The sequence below is a fragment of the Ovis aries genome, chromosome 2 (assembly GCF_016772045.2).
Source record: "Ovis aries strain OAR_USU_Benz2616 breed Rambouillet chromosome 2, ARS-UI_Ramb_v3.0, whole genome shotgun sequence".
In the NCBI taxonomy this organism is placed as follows: Eukaryota; Metazoa; Chordata; class Mammalia; order Artiodactyla; family Bovidae; genus Ovis; species Ovis aries.
In genome coordinates, this window is record NC_056055.1 from 11,263,275 (window position 1) to 11,282,273 (window position 18,999).

The 18,999-nt window shown below is 36.3% G+C and overlaps 1 protein-coding gene across 5 annotated transcripts in view; it reads left to right on the forward strand.

The window, feature by feature from the left end:
• The window catches only part of PTBP3 (polypyrimidine tract binding protein 3), a 90,408-nt gene that overhangs the window by 41,095 nt on the left and 30,314 nt on the right, over window positions 1-18,999 (forward strand). For 4 of the 5 annotated variants that reach the window (XM_015092973.3, XM_060408912.1, XM_015092974.3 and 1 more), the window contains 3 exons: window positions 1,383-1,552; window positions 3,908-4,054; window positions 12,231-12,395. In XM_015092973.3, the coding sequence (XP_014948459.1) occupies window positions 1,383-1,552; window positions 3,908-4,054; window positions 12,231-12,395 (482 nt within the window). The remainder of the gene's footprint in view (window positions 1-1,382; window positions 1,553-3,907; window positions 4,055-12,230; window positions 12,396-18,999) is intronic. The other variant, XM_027964114.2, reaches the window with a different exon arrangement.

Here is an 18,999-nt window from a genome sequence, read left to right on the forward strand (position 1 = left end):
AAGTCCACCTATTTACCTGTAAGCGAGTGATGTTCTGTGCTATAGGAACAGATACAGAATATTGCTAAGACTTTTACGTAGTCCTCATGAAATTTGTTTATTTAGGGTCACAGACATATGACTGTTTTTTTAGTGTTTTAGAAGTTTTTTAGTATTTAGAAAACCGGTAATCTCAGGTGTTTGAAAAGATTATATTTTTCTTCTAATAGTGCTAAGTATGATGAAGTGAAGTGAAGTCGCTCAGTCATGTCCGACTCTTTGCGACCCCATGGACTGTAGCCCACCAGGCTCCTCCATCCCTGGGATTCCCCATGCCAGAATACTGGAGTGGGTTGCCATTTCCTTCTCCAGGGGATCTTCCCGACCCAGGGATCGAACCCAGGTCTCCCCACATTGCAGGCAGACGCTGTAACCTCTGAGCCAGTATTAAAAAAACAACACTATAATGAAACTTTGGCTTTTAGATAATTTGCATTCAGTCTTACGTGGTGCTATTTCTGGGGAAGAAAAAAACCTTCCTGAATCTTATTTATGTACATAAATTTGACTACTTGTTACAGGCTTGTCAGTTCTAGTTACTGTCAGTGTTAAAACATAAGCTTTAAATAAAATTTGGCTATAAACTGGCATACTGGATTACAACAGTGGTTCTCAAACTTTAGGTTGCTTCAGAATCGTCTAGAGAGCTTTTAAAAACACAGGTAACTGGGATGTTTCTGATTCAGTAGGTCTGAAATGAGGCTTAAAATTTGCATTTCCAAAAGGTGATGATACTTATGTCAAGAGCTGCCTATTATATCGTAAAGAATAGGATTATCCTAAGGAAATCACAGTTTATCTTCTGAAAGTACTTTAAAAAGTGAATTGGCAAAAATTGTATAATGCCTGAGAAATAAACTTATTTTCATTAAAATGCATCTCAAATTTAAATCCTTGTAGGGTGTGATAAACTTGAAATTTTTATTACCATCTATCCTAAAAGTTTTTATTCTGTTTTATTAGTAACAGGACAAACTAGAAAAGCATCTTTTAAGATAAATTAAAGATGATATAACTATTGTTTTCTATTCACAACAAATAGTTGACCATTTAGAGATTTTTGGTACCTCAACATATGTAATTCATTTTTCAAGCACCTTTTTTCTTGAAGTTTAAAATCCAAGTTCAGTTTTAAAAAAATACACCTGCAGTGAAAAATTTTTAAAAAGCACTCATTGAAAAGCAGATGGTTTTGTTTTCAACTGTCTTCTACTCTTCTCCCATCAGTCCCGTAGTTCCTGAATTTCAAAACCTGAAACTCTTGGAAGATCAAATGTGATGATATGGTTAATGTCAACCCAAATTAGTTTCAGCAATTAAAAAACAAATCTTGTATTTTTTAGCTAATGGGAATGACAACAAGAAATTTAAAGGAGATAGACCTCCCTGTTCGCCTTCCCGTGTTCTCCATCTTCGAAAAATTCCAAGTGATGTCACCGAAGCAGAGGTCATATCATTAGGTCTACCATTTGGCAAAGTAACTAATCTTTTGATGTTGAAAGGAAAAAGCCAGGTATGTAAGTGTTAAAGATTGACCCACAATTATTATTTCTGGGTGTTAGTGGGAAAAAAAAAAACCCACATTATTTTTAAGGGAATTCCCTGGTAGTCCAGTGGTTAGGACTCTGTGCTTTCACTGCCAAGGGTGCAGGCTCAATCCCTGCTGGGGGAACTAAGATCCTGCAAAGTGCAGCCAAAATAAAAGAAACGAAAGGTTTTTATTTTCTTGAACTTTTTTCCTAAATTTTGTTCTATTTACATAACTTTTAAAAACAGAACTTTTTTAATGACAGGAAGCAATAAACAAAAATATTATATGGAAAACAGGATTCTCTCTTATTTATTATCTTGACCAAACATATTTTACATTCTTAATTACAAAATGGCTTATGAAAATATCCTGTGATTATCAGAAGAGATTGTTTACCATCCAAGATTGGATAATGATGTCTGATTCAGACCCCTATCTTTAGTAAACTATTTTTTTAAATTAACAGCCTTGTTTAAGGTAGTTGAGGTTATTAAGAACTGGAGAAGTTAAGTAGTATGTCTTAGTATTCAGTCCTTGTTGTGTTTATACATTTTTCTTATATCTTTCAGAGGTAATGTAGGCACTTGGATCTTAATTTTCTTTACAGATGCCACTATTGAGAATAGTATGGTTTGCACAGTTTGAAAAGAGCCAACATGACCATGTCTAATGGCTGTCTGATGTCTAACAGGCACATGTTACGTACATTAGTATGTTTCATGTAGTATATCGTATATTTTATGTCAGATAACTCTGAGAGGCAGCAGGCAATGTTACAGTTTCCTTTGTTTCTGCTGTTGGTTCTAGGTTTATATTTTTCTGTAGTGTTGATTGCTGTTAATTGCTTGTCTTTTGATCCTAAATCCTGTTCAGAAAATACCTTGTTAGTAATCTACTTCAGCAAGAGATTCTGATGTGAGTCACTATAGTAGTACTTGTAGGCATAATCATTCCATGGTGCTTGGAGGTGGAGTGTTGAGGATAGGGTAAGGGTTATTTTCACCAGCCTTTCTGTGGGTAGTGACTTTTGATTTTCTCTTCATTTCTACATTATGAAAGTTGATCTTTGGCTGGATACTTTGGGAAAACATAAATAAGTCTTTTACTGGACTCCATGTGGAAAATTTTATTTTTACATATGAAGTTTTAGGTTGTATATACGTATAGGAATGATTTCCTGACTAGAATCACAATATCCAAAGACATTGTTCAGCCTTTCTTTTGTGTGACATTGCAGGAGTCTCAACATTTAGTAGGGAGTTTACAAGAAGAGACTCTCCCCATATGGTGAATATTATTAGAATACAGTTTATAAATTCTATGTTGAAAAGATGACTTTAAAAAACCAGATAGTTGGGAAATACTCCCATAGCTATTTTTGTTACCTTGATCATTTTTATCTACTTCTCTTAGAAATATAAGAAAAACTGTATTACTTATACAATTGGATAGAAGCTTTAAAGTGTATCATGGACATTTGTACCTTTCAGATACTGTAAATGACTTAAAATCTGTTTCTTTCCTTGAAGATAGTGGTTTGGATCATGAATTCTTCCTGTACTTTAAATTGGAAGTGTTCTTAGAGGTAGTTAGGGCCCAGAACTGTTAGTATATGTTTTATCTTTTTAACCATTGAGACAGGGTGATAAAATCTGCCACCTTGAAGATCTGTAAGTATCGATTCCTGTCACATAAGTTAATGGGAGTCATGACGGTGAGGAGAAGCCATAAACAGAATGAGACATGGATCCTAAGGAGCTTCTTCCATCTCAGTTCTTTTTCATCTTCAAATAGCTAATATCAGTACAGTGATTACCAGTAGCCAAAAAAGGTCACTTGAGTGACCCAAATCAAATCAATATTGACTTAATATAGGATGTTCTCCCATTCCCTAATTTGTACAGTTTGAGCCTTGGCACATGAATGTTCTAATCACATTCATAAAAAGGCAAAGAAGAACAGATTATCGGAGAAATTTTTAGGAAGAAACTGAACGCGTCTGTTTATAGTAGTGATGTGCATATTTATTTTTGCTTTTTTAGTTGTTTCTAAATTTTAGAAAAAACCGAAGTAAGAAGAAGACCAAAAACCACACAGTTATTTAGTCAACTGTCAATTTCCCAATCCCAAATCCTTTATGGAACCCAACTTTTGTCAAATATGTTTTCAGTAACTACCAGTGATACAGTTAGAAACAAAATTCTTTTCATCCCCTTGGGGGCAATATGACTTCTGTTAAGAATGCATGAGTTTTAGAACAAGCTAGAATGACCAAATAGTTCTTAGCTGCCTTTCGAAAACAGGAGCTTTCACTTTACTTTCTTGTGTTTATTGCAGGCTTTCTTAGAAATGGCTTCTGAGGAAGCTGCTGTTACTATGGTGAATTATTACACTCCTGTTACTCCTCACCTTCGAAGCCAGCCTGTTTTTATTCAGTATTCCAATCACAGAGAACTTAAGACTGACAATCTGCCTAATCAAGCTGTAAGTATTAATGTCATTTATAAAAATAGTTGTAAGAATACATGATATAACAACTAATTTTCTGTTTTTAAGTGGAAAAAGAATCATGTGTTTTCCTTCATCATGAGATGCTCTATTGATAAAGATTGTATATATAAATTCTTATCCAAAGACTCCAGTAAGAAAGCACTGCCATTTGAAACTGTGTTTGAGGATATGGCCTTAGAAGTGGCAGGCAATCAGTTTTCCCTTGAAACTGTTTCCATAAGGGGGGGAAAAGTACATTGTTAATGTCTCTTAAAATTTCAGATCTAAAGTCAGTCCTTTCTTTTTACAGACTATGTAGCAAAGGCATTGAGAAGTTGAGTGGTGCTCCTGTTGTTTTAATAAGAATGTATATAAATATGTTAATTAAATGATTTTTGACTCTCCAAGATAAATGTGGAATATAGAATATGAACATTTCTTACCTCATTTTCCAGTTTTGATATAATTCATACTGAAACTTTTCTGTCTCTCCAGGTTGATTTTTTAAGTAGTTAAAATAGTAATTTAAAGTAGTTTAAGGGTAGGAAAAATTTATCCACGAAGCAAGTACATTTTTAAAAATAGGTTTTATATTATGCTGAGAGCATTGTTTGGCCCTGATAGTCTTGTGCTAGGCGAAAGAACTCCTTCAGCTCTTTGTTTCTGTGTTGAAAATCATTATAATGCAAGCTGCTTAAATTAAATTCTAGTTTTCCACATTTTTAAAAACAATCACATTTCCTGCGTCTAATCCTTAACTTATTCTAAGACATATTAATGACATATAATAAATTATGTAAACTTGAGTAAATGAAATGTTAGATATTTTTAAATGTATAAAATTTTTAAAGTAAAACATTGCCTTGTAAGTAGGATACATGCTCATGGTAAAACATTCAGACAATCCAGAAAAACAAAAAACAAAAGACACTCCAGCTACCTAGGTATAACTGATTAACATTTTGCAGACATTTTACCGTGTACCCTTCTCTATTCAGGTTTTGTCTATGTATGTAATTTTACACGAGTGGAATCCTAATGTTTTAAGAGCTACTATTTTTTCTCTGCAGTAGGTCAGTGATGTTGTTTCATGAGAAGAAATACACAATTACTTCATACTTTTTATTTTACTTTTTATTACTTCATCATTTTTAAATGACTGCATAATACATGCTTCAAAAGGACAGCCATAATTTATCCAGTTTCTTGTTAATAGACATTGACTTTGTTTGCAATGTTATGCTTTTACAAATAGTACTATAGTAGCATTCTTATATAGGAGAAGGCACTGGCACCCCACTCCAGTACTCTTGCCTGGAAAATCCCATGGACGGAGGAACTTGGTAGGCTGCAGTCCATGGGGTCGCTAAGAGTTGGGCACGACTGAGCGACTTCACTTTGACTTTTCACCTTCATGCATTGGAGAAGGAAATGGCAACCCACTCCAGTGTTCTTGCCTGGAGAATCCCAGGGACGGGGGAGCCTGGTGGGCTGTTGCCTATGGGGTCGCACAGAGTCGGACACGACTAAAGCGACGCAGCAGCAGCATTCTTACATATCTTGGCACAGTTGTACCATTATCTTATAGTTTTTGTTTCTGGCAACAGAATTGCTGGTACTTAGCCTGTGTATGTTTTATGTTTTGATACACATTGCAATATCGCTTTCTGTAAAGATTATTTGCTGATTTAGGGTGCCACTGATAATATATGAGCAAGCGATTTTCCTCTCCATTTTTGTTAATATGATAGTTAACACATTATATCTTATTGTTTTACTTACTTTTATATAATAACTTGTGAAGTATTTATAGTGATTTCTGTTAATGCAGTTTTCCTCCCCAATTTTTAATTTGTGATAAAATACGTATACAATATGAAATTTACCATTTTAATCATTTTTAAGTGGCATTCCGTGGCATTCCCTGGTGGCTCAGACAGTAAAGAATTTGCCTGAAATGAAGGAGATTTGATTCACTCTCTGGGTCCGGAAGATACTCTGGAGAAGCAAATGGCTACCCACTCCAGTAATCTTGCCAGGAGAATTCCATGGAGAGAGGAGCCTGGTGGGCTACAGTCTGTGGGGTTGCAAAGAGTCAGAAATTACTAAGCAAGTGAATAACACTTCAGTGGCATTAAATATACTCACATTGCCCAACCTGTCACCACCATCCATGTCTAGGACTTTTTCCTCTTCCCAGACTGAAACTCTGTACCCTTTAAATACTGATTCCTCATTTCCCCCTACCCCCACTGGCAGCTGCCATTCTATTTTCTGTCTCTGAATTTTGTTTGCTAACCCAGTTTTAAAATTATTTTTATGTAAGAGTCAAGTCTCTTAAGTTGTGTTGTGATCTCTGACATGGGTACCATACTCATAAAAACCCAGTATAGCAAGATTAAAAAGTTTTTTTCTACCTATATTTTCTGATACGTTAATGTTTTGGTTGTCTTTATTTTAGTGTTTAAATCTTTGTTGAGACTGTTTTGTGGATGGAGAGGGAGGCAAGGGTCTTTCACTTACTCCCACTGACCAGTTTCTCTTTTGTTGTGGTTGAGGAACCCATTTATTATCCACTCATGTAAAACTTGTCCTTAGTCATGTTCTCCTTTTCTGTACACAGGCTTTGCTTACTTACAACATGGATAAACATACTTGTTAGACATGACTGCACATTTTGCTTGCGTGGCCTCCATCTACCCTCACGTGTGTGCTGCTCACGCGGTATGCAGTCTATGTCTAATCTGGATTACCTTTTGGATTCCGTTCTGTTCCGTTCCTATTTCAGTGTCCCTGTGGCTTAATCTGCTGTAGGGCAAGGCTCAATTCTTCCCCTCTCTTTTTAGAAATTAAATGTATAATACGTTTTGTTTATTTCTCAGGCTATATTAGAATTATTTTGATAACTCCTGTCCCCACCAAAACACAGTTGAATTGGTTTGATTTTATAGATTAATATGGAGATAATAATGTATCTATATTGCTAACTAATCCTTTTGAGGAGGATTATTATTTCCTATCTCTCAGTAGAATTTTCATTTCTCCTTTGCATAAGTCATGCAGTTTTGTCATTAGTGTGATTCCTAATTATGTTTAAGTCTTGAAGAAGAAACAAACAAGTTAATAAAACTCTTAAAGACTGGATTATTCTAAAGGGAAACAGTGAGAAATCCCAGTTGCTTGGCAACCAAAGCCAGCCCAAATGACCTAGTTTATTCTTAGATAGCCTTGATTTCTTCCCAGTACCCTTGCCATTTTGTTACTTTTGTCCATTTTTTGCATTGACTTTTGATAAAATAATGGTTTTCTTTTATTCAGAGTCCTACACAAAAGCTGAAGTCAAAATTGAAGGTACCTGTTTACATACGTATTAATGAAAGGTACCAGATGTTCTTTTATTCTTACAGCCCTCAGAAGCTGATAAATTACTGTTTCATTCTCTTTTCTTCTCTGAAGAGCAAGATATCCCAAAACATACTTATGGACATACTTGGCAGAGGGTCAGGTGAATATCAACTATTTCCCTCCCTTGCTTTAAACTAAAATTAGAGCTAAAAGTTTTAGATGGTATTTTTGAGGTGCAGCATTTGAGAAATGGTTGTATTAGTAGCAGTCATTTTTGTATAGACAGTTTTTCTTGATCTTATAGGTAGAAATTTATAAATTTGCAAAATGATGACCATGGAAAATTTTTTCTTTAAAATATTTCCCCCAGAATCATCAAACTGAACATTTAAAGATCTGTGAATTTTGTTGTATATTCATTTCTGTCTCAACTTTAGAAATACCTTCTTTATATTTTCTAGGCATATTTAAATTTTACATGAACTATATATACGTTCCCAACCTCAATAAGTATTTATTGGCTTTTCCATCACAATACTGCTATTTCCTGTACTACTAATTAATGTAACCATTCCAGAGAGTTTGTGGCTGAAATATTGAAAAATTATCTCCCATAATAAAAATTCTGCTGCCTCGTAATGTTTAGGAGCAGATACACAGAAAATATGTCTTCTGTGTACCTGAACTATCTCTTCATATTAAGAAGACATTTCTTTTCCTCCCACTCAGCTTTTCTTTTGTCCTCAGTGAAGCGTGTCCCTCTACTTTTCATTTTCTTCCTTAAATATTTTTGCCTAATTGAAAATTGAAACTAGAGTTATTTATTAAGCAAATCTTTCTCAGATTTTTATTGTCAAAATTTTTTTTTTTGCATGCCTGCCATGCGGAGACTTTTGTACTCAGTGCTCTGTGAAGTACTCATGCGGAGTATGTTGACAACTGTAGAATGATTAAGACAGTGTATACCATATCTTCCCATATTTCTCCAGTGTGAGATCTTTTATGCCAAAGAAGGAGTAAAGGAAGAGAAACAGCAACAATAGCAACAGTAACTGTAATATAGCAGTAGTGAGCATATATATAGAATTATTTAATAAAAAGAATTGGTTGAATGATTGGTAGATAAGGAAGTAGAGTCAGTGAGGTTGGGAATTCCCTGGCGGTTCAGTGCTTAGGACTCCACACTTAGTACTAAGATCCCACAAGCCACACAGTGTGGCCAAAAAAAGAAAAAAATGTCAGTGAGGTTACATTTACTTTCAGTTATTCAGGCTTAGTTTTGATAGGATGATTAAATCTTGAATAATGGTTCCTTTCCTGATGTGAGAGAAAAGGGAACCATTATTCCACTGAGAGCCTCACTGTGTTAATGTTTGTTCCTAACCATTCTAAAGTTGTGAGTAACTGCTAGCTTGTTCAGTAGGTTTAATATGGTAACTGCTCACTTGTTCTTTAGTCACTGAGTCATGTCCGACTCTGTTGTTATTCTGTGGACTGTAGCCTGCCACGCTCCTCCGTCCATGGGATTCCCCAGGCAAGAATATTGGAGTGTATTGCCATGCTCTCCTCCGGGGATCTTCCCTGCCCAGGGATTGAACCCAAATCTCCTGCACTGGTATGTGAATTCTTTACCACTGAGCCACCTGGGAACCCCTCAGCTGCTAGCTAAATGTGAATAAATTTAAATAAATTAAAAATAAAAAATTCAGTTCCTCAGTTGCACTAGGTACATTTCAAGTGCTCACTAGCCACCAGTGACTAGTATCCAATATACTGTAGATGTCGAATATTTTCATCATCACAGGAAATTCTGTTGAACAATACTGCCTTCCATGTCTCTGCTTAACCTTTCGTGTGAGTGAGTGTGTGTGTGTGTGTGCTCGAGCACTTGATACAGATATAATAACTACTTTAATGTTCTTGTTTGCTAATTCTAATCCCTGTGTTAATTGAGTCTTTTTTTGAATGACCTCCAAACCTCATCATTGCCTGTTTAAAGGCTTACTGTGGGACTGTGAGCCAATTTTCAAATTTAAAAGCAGTACAACCCTGTTTTCCAAATAAAATTTTCCTGGGGAGCCCAGTATAAAATAGATAAACTGCTACGTGTGAAGCAGAATTGGGGTGCTCAGTATCACACACTTGACTTTACAGGCGCATATGTATTTAATGATATAAAATATTTAAATTATTCATATATTGTTCTCAGAGATGATTTGGAAACTGAACATTTGGCAGTTTGAGTATTACTTGATACATAAAAGTCTTTATATGGCAGAAAATGTTAAACGGTTTAAAAAGAGTTGTATATAAGTACAAAAGTCGAAGTTGTTCAGTTATTAAGCATACAGAAAAGACTGCCACTTTTCAGAAAGACATTTATTTTAATGTTATTTTTCATAACAAAATGTTAAAAAGCTACTCATCCCACTTTTGAAAGGTGGTATAATAAATAGTAAACTAAAATTAAAGTCATGAAAAAAATAAATGTTAATGTAAAATAACAAAGACCTGTGACACAATACTATGATCTTTAAAATTGCAAGTGAATTCAAGATATAGAAATGAAAGACTCTGCATTAAAGTGGTGGGATGTTTTTTCATTTTTTCGGCACAAACATTTTATTCATTATCACTATTGTTAGGAAATTTATAAGTACAGAACACAAGATTGATTAAACTTACATTTAATTTCACTAATTATTAGCTTAATTATTAACCATGCTTTTTTTCTCTTCAGTTCCCCCTTTTCACTTGAATAATTGTTTTAAATTTTGAGACAGTCACAAAATTTTTAAAAAGAGTCGTAAATACAATACAAAGAAGTTCTGATTACTTGAGGCGTTTGGGAAAAAACTGTTAATCTGGCGTGTCTTCGTTGGCCAAAGTTTCAGTGTGCATTTCCTTCAAAGAAGGATATTCTTTTACAAACCAGAATGCACTGGTCAAAATCAGGAAGTTAACACTGATGTATTACTTCCCTCCAGCCCTTAGCCCCCATTCAAGTTTTGCCAGTTGTCCCAGTGATGTTTGTTCTAGCAGAATAAGCATTATTCAGAGTCGCATGTTCCATTTAGAAATCATATCTTCTAGTCTCCCTTTGTCTCAAACAGTAAGTTCTTTTTTTTTTTTAACTTTCATAACCTTGATACTTTTGAAAATTATGGGCTACTCATCTACTAGGCTATCCCTCATTTTTTAGTTTGGCTGATGTTTCCTTGTGATAAGATTCAGTGTATGCAGCTTTGACAGGAACATCACAGAAGTAATGCTCTTTTTTTCTCATTGCATCATATCAGGTGGCACATAATTTCAATTTGCTGCATTGCTGATGGTGTGCTCTTTGATCATTTGATTTGACTGGTCTTTGCCTGGCTTCTCTAGTGTAAAGTTATGACTTACAAAGGAGGAAAGAAGAGTATTTGAGGGGAGGTACTTTAGCAGTGTAAATAGACTGTTCCTTATCAATTGTCAATTTTTATCAGCCTGTGGACTTGCAGGTTTCCTGTTTTATTTGATGGGTTTTTATTTGTTACAGTCACTATTTTGGTTCTCAAATAATGCCAGTTGGAGCCCCTTTCAAACTGTCTTCTGTGTCCTTTTGGCTTGCTTCTGTTGTTCTTTGAAAACTGTTTTGCATTCCGGTACAAAACAACAACAAGAAAACCCCACAAAACTGGAAATGTTGTACACTCATCTTGTGCTTTCCTGCTCCAGTTTTAGAACTAGACATTTTTTAGAGCACCCCGGTTCCTTTTAATAGAGCATCATATTTAGAAACTTTTCTGCCTTCCTTTTTGATTCTCACACCTCATACCAGGCTGCCCCCCCGTTGAATTCCTTACTCCATTCAGGCCCCATGGACTGACCTCCCTACTTGAATTATCTTTACTACACTGGCTACCTATTCCCTGCGGCTGCTTTTGTTAGTTGCTAAGTAGTGTCCAACTCTTTTGTGACCCCATAGACTGTAGCCCACCAGACTCCTCTGTCCATGGGATTTCCCAGGCAAGAATACTAGAGGAGTGGGTAGCTAGTCTCTTCTCCAGAGGATCTTCCCGACCCAGGGATCAAACCCGCATCTCCTGCATTGCAAGTGGATTCTTCAACAGTGAGCCACCAGGGAAGCCCCCAATTCGCTGTGGCCCTCTTCTTGACTCTCCCTGGGCTCTGATAATCCTGGCTAGGCTGCTCTCCTCTGGATATCTTTCTTACCCTTGTTATGCTCCCCAGGTTCTGACAGCTGGCAGTGAGCCGCCCACTCACAGATGCCTTACTTTCCTTGTTTGGGCTCAGGTTCCCCTTGCCAGGCACATGGATGCCTTCCTCTTTTTGCTCAGGCTCTGATGCTCCATGCCAGGATGCCCTCCCTGCCCCACTCCGAACCACTACAGCTCCTCCTTGTTTATGCCTATCATATGCCACCCAGAGGTTTTAGAACTCAGTTGTTCAGAGAGGAAAAAAGAAGAGGGATTTGAGTGATTTTAAGTGGTCTTTAATGTTACTTTCACATTGCTTTCTTCCCTTTTGTCATTAAAAAATGAGGATATGAAAGATATATGCAAGTTTTCTTCTTTTTTGGTTGTATTTTTTTCATTTATTCAAGTAAATTTAAGCAATTTTATTAAATATTGTGTCACTGTGATAAGAAAATAAGACTTTTGACTTTTGACTGATTACAGTATTAGGATATATGCATCCAGAGAAAGTTTAACAGATATGTATATTTTTATTTAACCATAGTACTTCATATTAATGTACATCAACTAAGGATTATATAATATGTCTGTGTAACCACAAGTTCTCATTTTGGATTGTTATATAGAGAGCCCAAGCTGCACTGCAGGCTGTCAGTGCGGTCCAGTCAGGAAGTCTGGCCCTTCCTGGAGCGCCTACCAGTGAAGGCACAATCCTCCCTGGGCAGAGCCCTGTGCTCCGAATAATTATTGAAAACCTCTTTTATCCTGTTACCCTGGAAGTTCTTCATCAGGTAAGGAGGAACATGCTTATGAAAGCAGGGTCAATTATGACCTCTGTAACTTTTAATGTTTTCTGTCTTTAGTTTTTCAGGTTGTTGATTCTGGTTAATGTATTTACTTAAATAATAAAAGTCTTCAGCATCCTGTTTCATGCAAGGAATAGTGTCAGTTAGAGATAGTTTTTGAAAGCCTCCTTTTTCTAACCTAAATAACTTGATTTAAAAAGGAATGTAAGAATTCTGTGTTTTTATACCTAAGCATGAAAATGAACAAAGCATAGACTCCTATTAAAAAAAAAAAATCGGTACTAGTTATTCCTGAGAAAGTAACATCAATATAGAAAACAACAAATTTATTTCTATAGATTCCTCCATACATTTGAGCACTTTTATTTTAAAACTTTAAAAGGAAGATATGAGTAACTTCACATGTAATATGGAAGTATCAAGTTAAATACTGATTCTCAACATAACTTTCATAGACTATCCATTACTATGTCTAAACCGTCTTGATAAGAGGCAGTGTACCACATCATGGCCTACTGTGAAGAGATGGAATTTAAGAATTGCAAGATCTGTCATCTAGTTATTACATAATTTTGTAATGAATAAAACTAAATCTCCAATAATTGATAAGTATTGTAAAGAATAATTGAAGAACCAGTCAGAATTCAAGCTTCCTGATGTCAACTCCAGTATCCATTTCATTATACTTAACAACCTATATATATAAATTATTTTAAAGCACTGAAACATTATATGCTTATTTTCATATTTATATCTCAATATATATAATATTAAACAGTATAACCCTAGGCCAATTTAGAATCATTTTAACTGTTTTCTAAACCTTTGGGTTTGTACTACTGAATGAAGAGTCATGGGGGGTCGTATGTGTGCACTTATATCTAAGAATTGAAATGTATCCTCTCCTGTTCTCATATTTTACAAATAAGGGAACTGGGGACCTTAGAAGTTGTTACTTTCCCCACAGTCATTATACCAACTGGTAATAAGAGCTCAGATATATTTTCTAATATGATTCATGTTGGGCTTCCCTGATGGCTCAGACAGTAAAGAATCCACGTGCAATGCAGGAGACCTGGGTTTGATCCCTGGGTTGGGAAGATCACTGAAGGAGGACATGGCAACCCACTTCAATATTCTTGCCTGGAGAATCCCCATGGACAGAGGAGCCTGGTGGGCTACAGTCCATGGGGTTGCAAAGAATTGGACATGACTGAATGACTAAGCACAGCACATGGTTCACATGCTATGCATGTAAATATCAAAATATACCATTTATTATGCCTACTCTATTCCCTATAATAGTTTCCTGAGTACCGTGTTCTAAATACGTACGTTTGTGAAGCATGTCCTGTGGAGGGCTTTAGCAGTGGTATTCGTAGCCACTGTTGTTTCCTAAAAGGGGTCAGCAGTTACTTTGATTGGCTACTTTGTCCTGATGGATTTTCGCTTCTTCTGTTCATCCCCCCAAGTAGCATCGAGCTCTCTGTGATCCATCAGCATTTTCTGTTTGCTTTTGCTCCTGTAGCGCTGTAGCTGCTGCTGCTAACTTCTGTTGCTTCTCAAAAGATGTTATTGCACCTGTGGCTCAACATTGCTATCAGTTAGCAGTGCACTTAGCCCAGGTTGTGTGGTCCTGTTTTGTTATTCCATTTGTCACTTCGCTGAGACCAGTAACAAACCTTGTTTCTTTCCCTAAAGATCATGGGTCCTTCAAGTGAAGAGAAGTATTTCTGAGTCTTCAATGGTAACCATTCGGATAGGACTCTCAGCCCTTTAGTTATAGCAGTCTCTTGTTGAATCCTCCTTCACAGTACTGTTGCAAAAAGCAAAATTCCTTACCAGGGCCCTTAATGCCCCCATATCAGACCTCTCACTGTCTCTGTAACCTCACTTCCTGACTGTTCTGCTTATTTAGCACCCTGGCTTTTCTGGCTCTTTGACCCTTTTCCTCTTACCCTTCATATTTCTGTCTTAGTCCATTTCTGTCTTCTATTTCTTGGGCCTAGCCACTTAGCTGAATCTACATCATTCCATTTTCAGCTCAAATTCACCTCAGACTGTCTTTCTCTAATTATATTAACTAAGCCCTAACCCCCGACACTCTATTCCATTAACGGATTTAAGTATAGTATAGCAAAGTAGTAAAGGGTACAGTTTCTGGAGCTGGTTTCAACCCTAGCTCCACCACTTACTACCTCTATAACCTGGGGCAAGAAAATTGCTGCTTCTATGTCTTTTTCTTATTTATATCATGGGGATGAAGATGGTATCTCTTTTATACATTTGTTATGAGGATTTCATGGGTTGATGCATTTGAAGCACTTAGAGCAGTGCCTGTTACATAGTAAGCGCTCAAGAAGTGTTCACTGTACTTAATAGATGCTAGTAAGAAGCTGTTGCTTTGTAAGAAACAGATCCTTGCTCTTGTGGCCTTCTGGGTAAGATGTAAGTAATAGCATGAAATGTGATAAATATTGTGATTGGGAAATACATGAAAGAGTAGAGTTGGTTGCACATGTTATAATTAGCAAATTTTCCTGTATTCTCTGCTGAAGAGTTGACATTAGCTAAACTGCTCTCTAACATCTATGGAAGCTAGTGTTTTTCCTTTAGCTCATGGTGGGGAATTAAGAGTGCCTGAGATGGTAATAGTGCTATTTCAGATGAGAGAAGTTTCAGGTGACGGAAGTATTTACAATATGATGACATTTGAGCAGAAGCCTGAAGAATGTGAGGGTGTTAAATTATGTGTATATGTGGTAGAATAATGATCTAGTCGGAAAGAACAGCAAGTGCAAAGTCCCTAAAATGGAAGTGTGCTTAATGTATTCCAATATCAGAAAAAAGACTGTCATTGGATATGAAAAAATACGAAAGCTATGACTGATAGGCTCAGAGAAGGGGTTAAGACCTGATGATGCAGAGCCTTTATAATCTTTACACTGAGTAACATAGGAAGCCATGGAAGATTTTGAGTAGAAGAGTGAGATGACAGGCTGAATGTCTTAACAGAATCACTCTTGTTGCTATGATAAGAATGAACTATAGGCATAAGTGATGGAGAAAGAAACGGCAACCCACTCCAGTATTCTTGCCTGGAAAATTCCATGGACAGAGGAGCCTGGCGGGCTACAGTCCATGGGGTCGCAGAGTCAGACACGAGTAAGTGACTAACACACACACAGAGGCATAAGTGAAAGCTCTGAGCATAGTCCAGATGAGAGATGGTAGTCACCCAGGTAGGGACATGGGCACTGGAAGTGGTGATTACATATGTATTTGGAATGATGTGCTGATGGGTTGAGTAGATGTGAGTTATAAAGAGAAAGAGAGTAACCATCAATGCTTTCCAGATTGTGGATGTGAACTTCTGATAAAGCAGAGCCATCTTATACTAGATCGTAAAGACTGAGGAGGGGAAAGATGTGGGGCAAGGGTGGGAGATAGGGGAGGAATCAAGAGTATATTTTCAACTTAAGTTGGAGATACCTGTTAGACATCCAATGGGAGATGTTGAAGAAACATTTGGGAAATAAGTCTGTATTGAGGGTAAGAATTCAGGACTGGAAAATTGGTGATTATTTGCATATGACTGGCACTTAAGGCTGCGGATTGAATGGCATCACTTAGTATTTGTAGGTAAAGAAGGCATCCATCAAGTGATCCATTATGTAAACTCAGCCCTGCATTCTTCTTTGTCTACTAATCGAGTAAGGCAAAACAGTATTTTTTTGGAATCTATTACTTTGAAGTACTATCGTGTGTGGTGTTAGTTATGTCCAACAGAGGTCCAATAGATGAATCTCTTCAGGATGAAAGACAGATACGTCCTTTTTGAATCGAAGTATAAAGATAAATAGCTTGCAAAAATCAATTATTATTGTATCAAATAAAAGAATCGACACTAGTAATATAAAATTCTAATTTAAAAAGTTACTTATTTCTTCTTTTTGACTGCTGGGTTTTTGTTGCTCTGTGGGCTTTTTTCTGGTTGTGGCGAGCAGGGACTGCTGTCTAATTGCAGCGCGTGGGTTTCTCATTGCAGTGGCTTCTCTTGCTGTGGAGTGTGGGCTCTGGGGCCTGTGGGCTTCAGTAGTTGCAGTCCTTGGGCTCAGTAGCTGTGGTTCCCAGGCTCTAGGGCACAGCTTTAATAGTTACGGCAAACAGACTTGGTTATTCACAGTATGTGGGGTCTTCCTGGATCAGGGATCGAACCTGTGTCTCCTGCATTGGCAGGCAGAGTCTTTACACCACTGAGCCACCGGGGAAGCCTCCAAATTCTAATTTTTAAGTCACCTTTTTTGTTGCCTACAAAAACTATTGTAAACAAATTGTGGCTAATGTGCTTGCTATTTTAGAAATTTCTAGTATGAATAATGCTTTTTTCAAGTGAATACTAGTGAACAGTTTCAGTTTCTGGCAAGTTCTCATTATCACTCTTTATTAATCTTCCTCACCCTGAAGATTAATGTTACCAGAACCTGATCTCTTGTATTTTATTAGTCCCATTTTGAAGTCTGAAAAGATTAAAATGCACAAGACATATCAAGAGTTGAGTCTCTGTGTATTTGTATTTATGACAGCAAAGTATATATATTAGGGAAGTTGTCAAAGACCTTGTAATCAATAAAAATATATGTTAAACTTTCCTAAACATTGATCTTTTGAGACCAAATCTATTTAAAAATAAGTGTTTTGATAATTATAAAAAGTTGTTAAAAATCACATTTAAGGCATTGCTGAATTCCCTGATATTGGTGTTTGCTTACTTTAATATCAGATTGATCTTTGTAGCTCCTCAGTAAATACAATCCAGGGAGCTCTAGAGAGCGTGGTTAGCCAGATGAGTACATTTATATTCTCTTAGCACGTTCAGATGAAAATTATACAGCCAAACACATCTGCCAGGGATGATATGCTTCAGGCTGTTGTTCAAATTAAATGAGAGAAAGGGATCTAAACATTAACAAAATCTGAAGATTAAGTGGAAATTAACTAGGTCCTATAGCATAATATAATATAAAAATGGCAAATTTTAGAGCAAGCTATATGTTCTTGTTACTTCATTAACAAGATAATTTACAAAAGAAATATTTATTTTAAAATTTGCATATTGCCATTATTCTTCAGTCAGGTCTCAGAGTATAATTTTTTTTTATCAATTAATAATAAACTTTTACTCTGTGCCTCGTATGTGCCAGGAAGTTGTCGTCAATGCTAACAAAATGACCAAGACAAGCAATGTACCTTCAAGGAACTTTCAGTCTAATTAAAGGAGACATATGTAGACAAATGTATAATACAATATAAGTAAAACAGCAAGATAAGTATTTGAATGAGGCCAAGAAGGGGATAAAAATATTTGGTAAAGAAAATGAACCCTATTGAGGTTTGGGCGAGGCTAAGAATTTTCTGGTGGCATTATTGCTGAGCTGAGTTTTGAAAGAGAATAAATGAAAATTTCCTAGGCATTATGTAGAGAGATACAGAAACAGGGAAAAAGCCACATGTATAGGCATAGAAGTCAAACCGCTTTGTGTATCTGGAGAACTACTATAGTTGTTGATGTAAATAGTGTAAATAGTTGTTGATGTTAATAGTATAAAATAAAACATGTAAATAAATAGTGGGAAATAGTGTCAGGAAATGAGGTTGGAGAGGTACACCAGGGAGAGATTGTGTACATTATACCAGAGAGCTTGGATTTTGCTGTGTGGATGATGAGGAGATAGTGAGGAATTTTAAGCAGGGAAAAATGTAATCTGGCTTGTACTTTAGAACACTACCTGTGTCTGCAGTATGAAGGAGGGAAGTTAGGCAGTTAAATATATCTCCTTTTATATATATACACATAAGTATATGTGTGTGAAAATATGTATGGATAACAAAAAAGAACCAAAATATTTAAGAAAAAAAGCTACTAGAACTACAAAAACACTATTTATTGTTGGAGACTTTAGTAATATCCCTCCAATACAGACCTATGCATAACTGTAACCATAACACACACATACGCATTTTACAGATAGTTATCTGTTTATCTGACTGTGTTGGCCCTTAGTTGGGGTGCGTGGAATATTCCATTGTGGTGCGTGGGCTCAGTGATTGCGGCACGCAGACTCTCTGGTTGTGGCACATGGGCTCCACAGCATATAGGATCTTATTAGTTTCCCGACCAGACGAATGTAGGGATCAAACCTTGCAGGGCAGCTTGTTAACCACTGGACCACGAGGGAAGTCCGTGGTATTATTTTATAAACTTTATTCTCTAGGATATGAGGGTGTATTGAGGAAGTACTTATTATAAGACCAAACCTTTCATTAAAAGAGCAAAACAAAAATTTCCTAGTGTTTTTCAAAATAGGGTTCTATGAGGGATTAAGGTCTTAACATTCTGAACTCTGAAGTATGACCATAATGAAATTATATATTTTTAAAAACATCTTAAATTTCAATAGAGAGCCTTCAGACTACATCTTTAAGAATGCAATTTTCTGGTGACCCTTTCCAAGACAAATTAGTTTCACGAGTCTTGTTGATCTCCTATAAGAATTGTTTGACTCTATACAGTGGTATAAAGAATCCG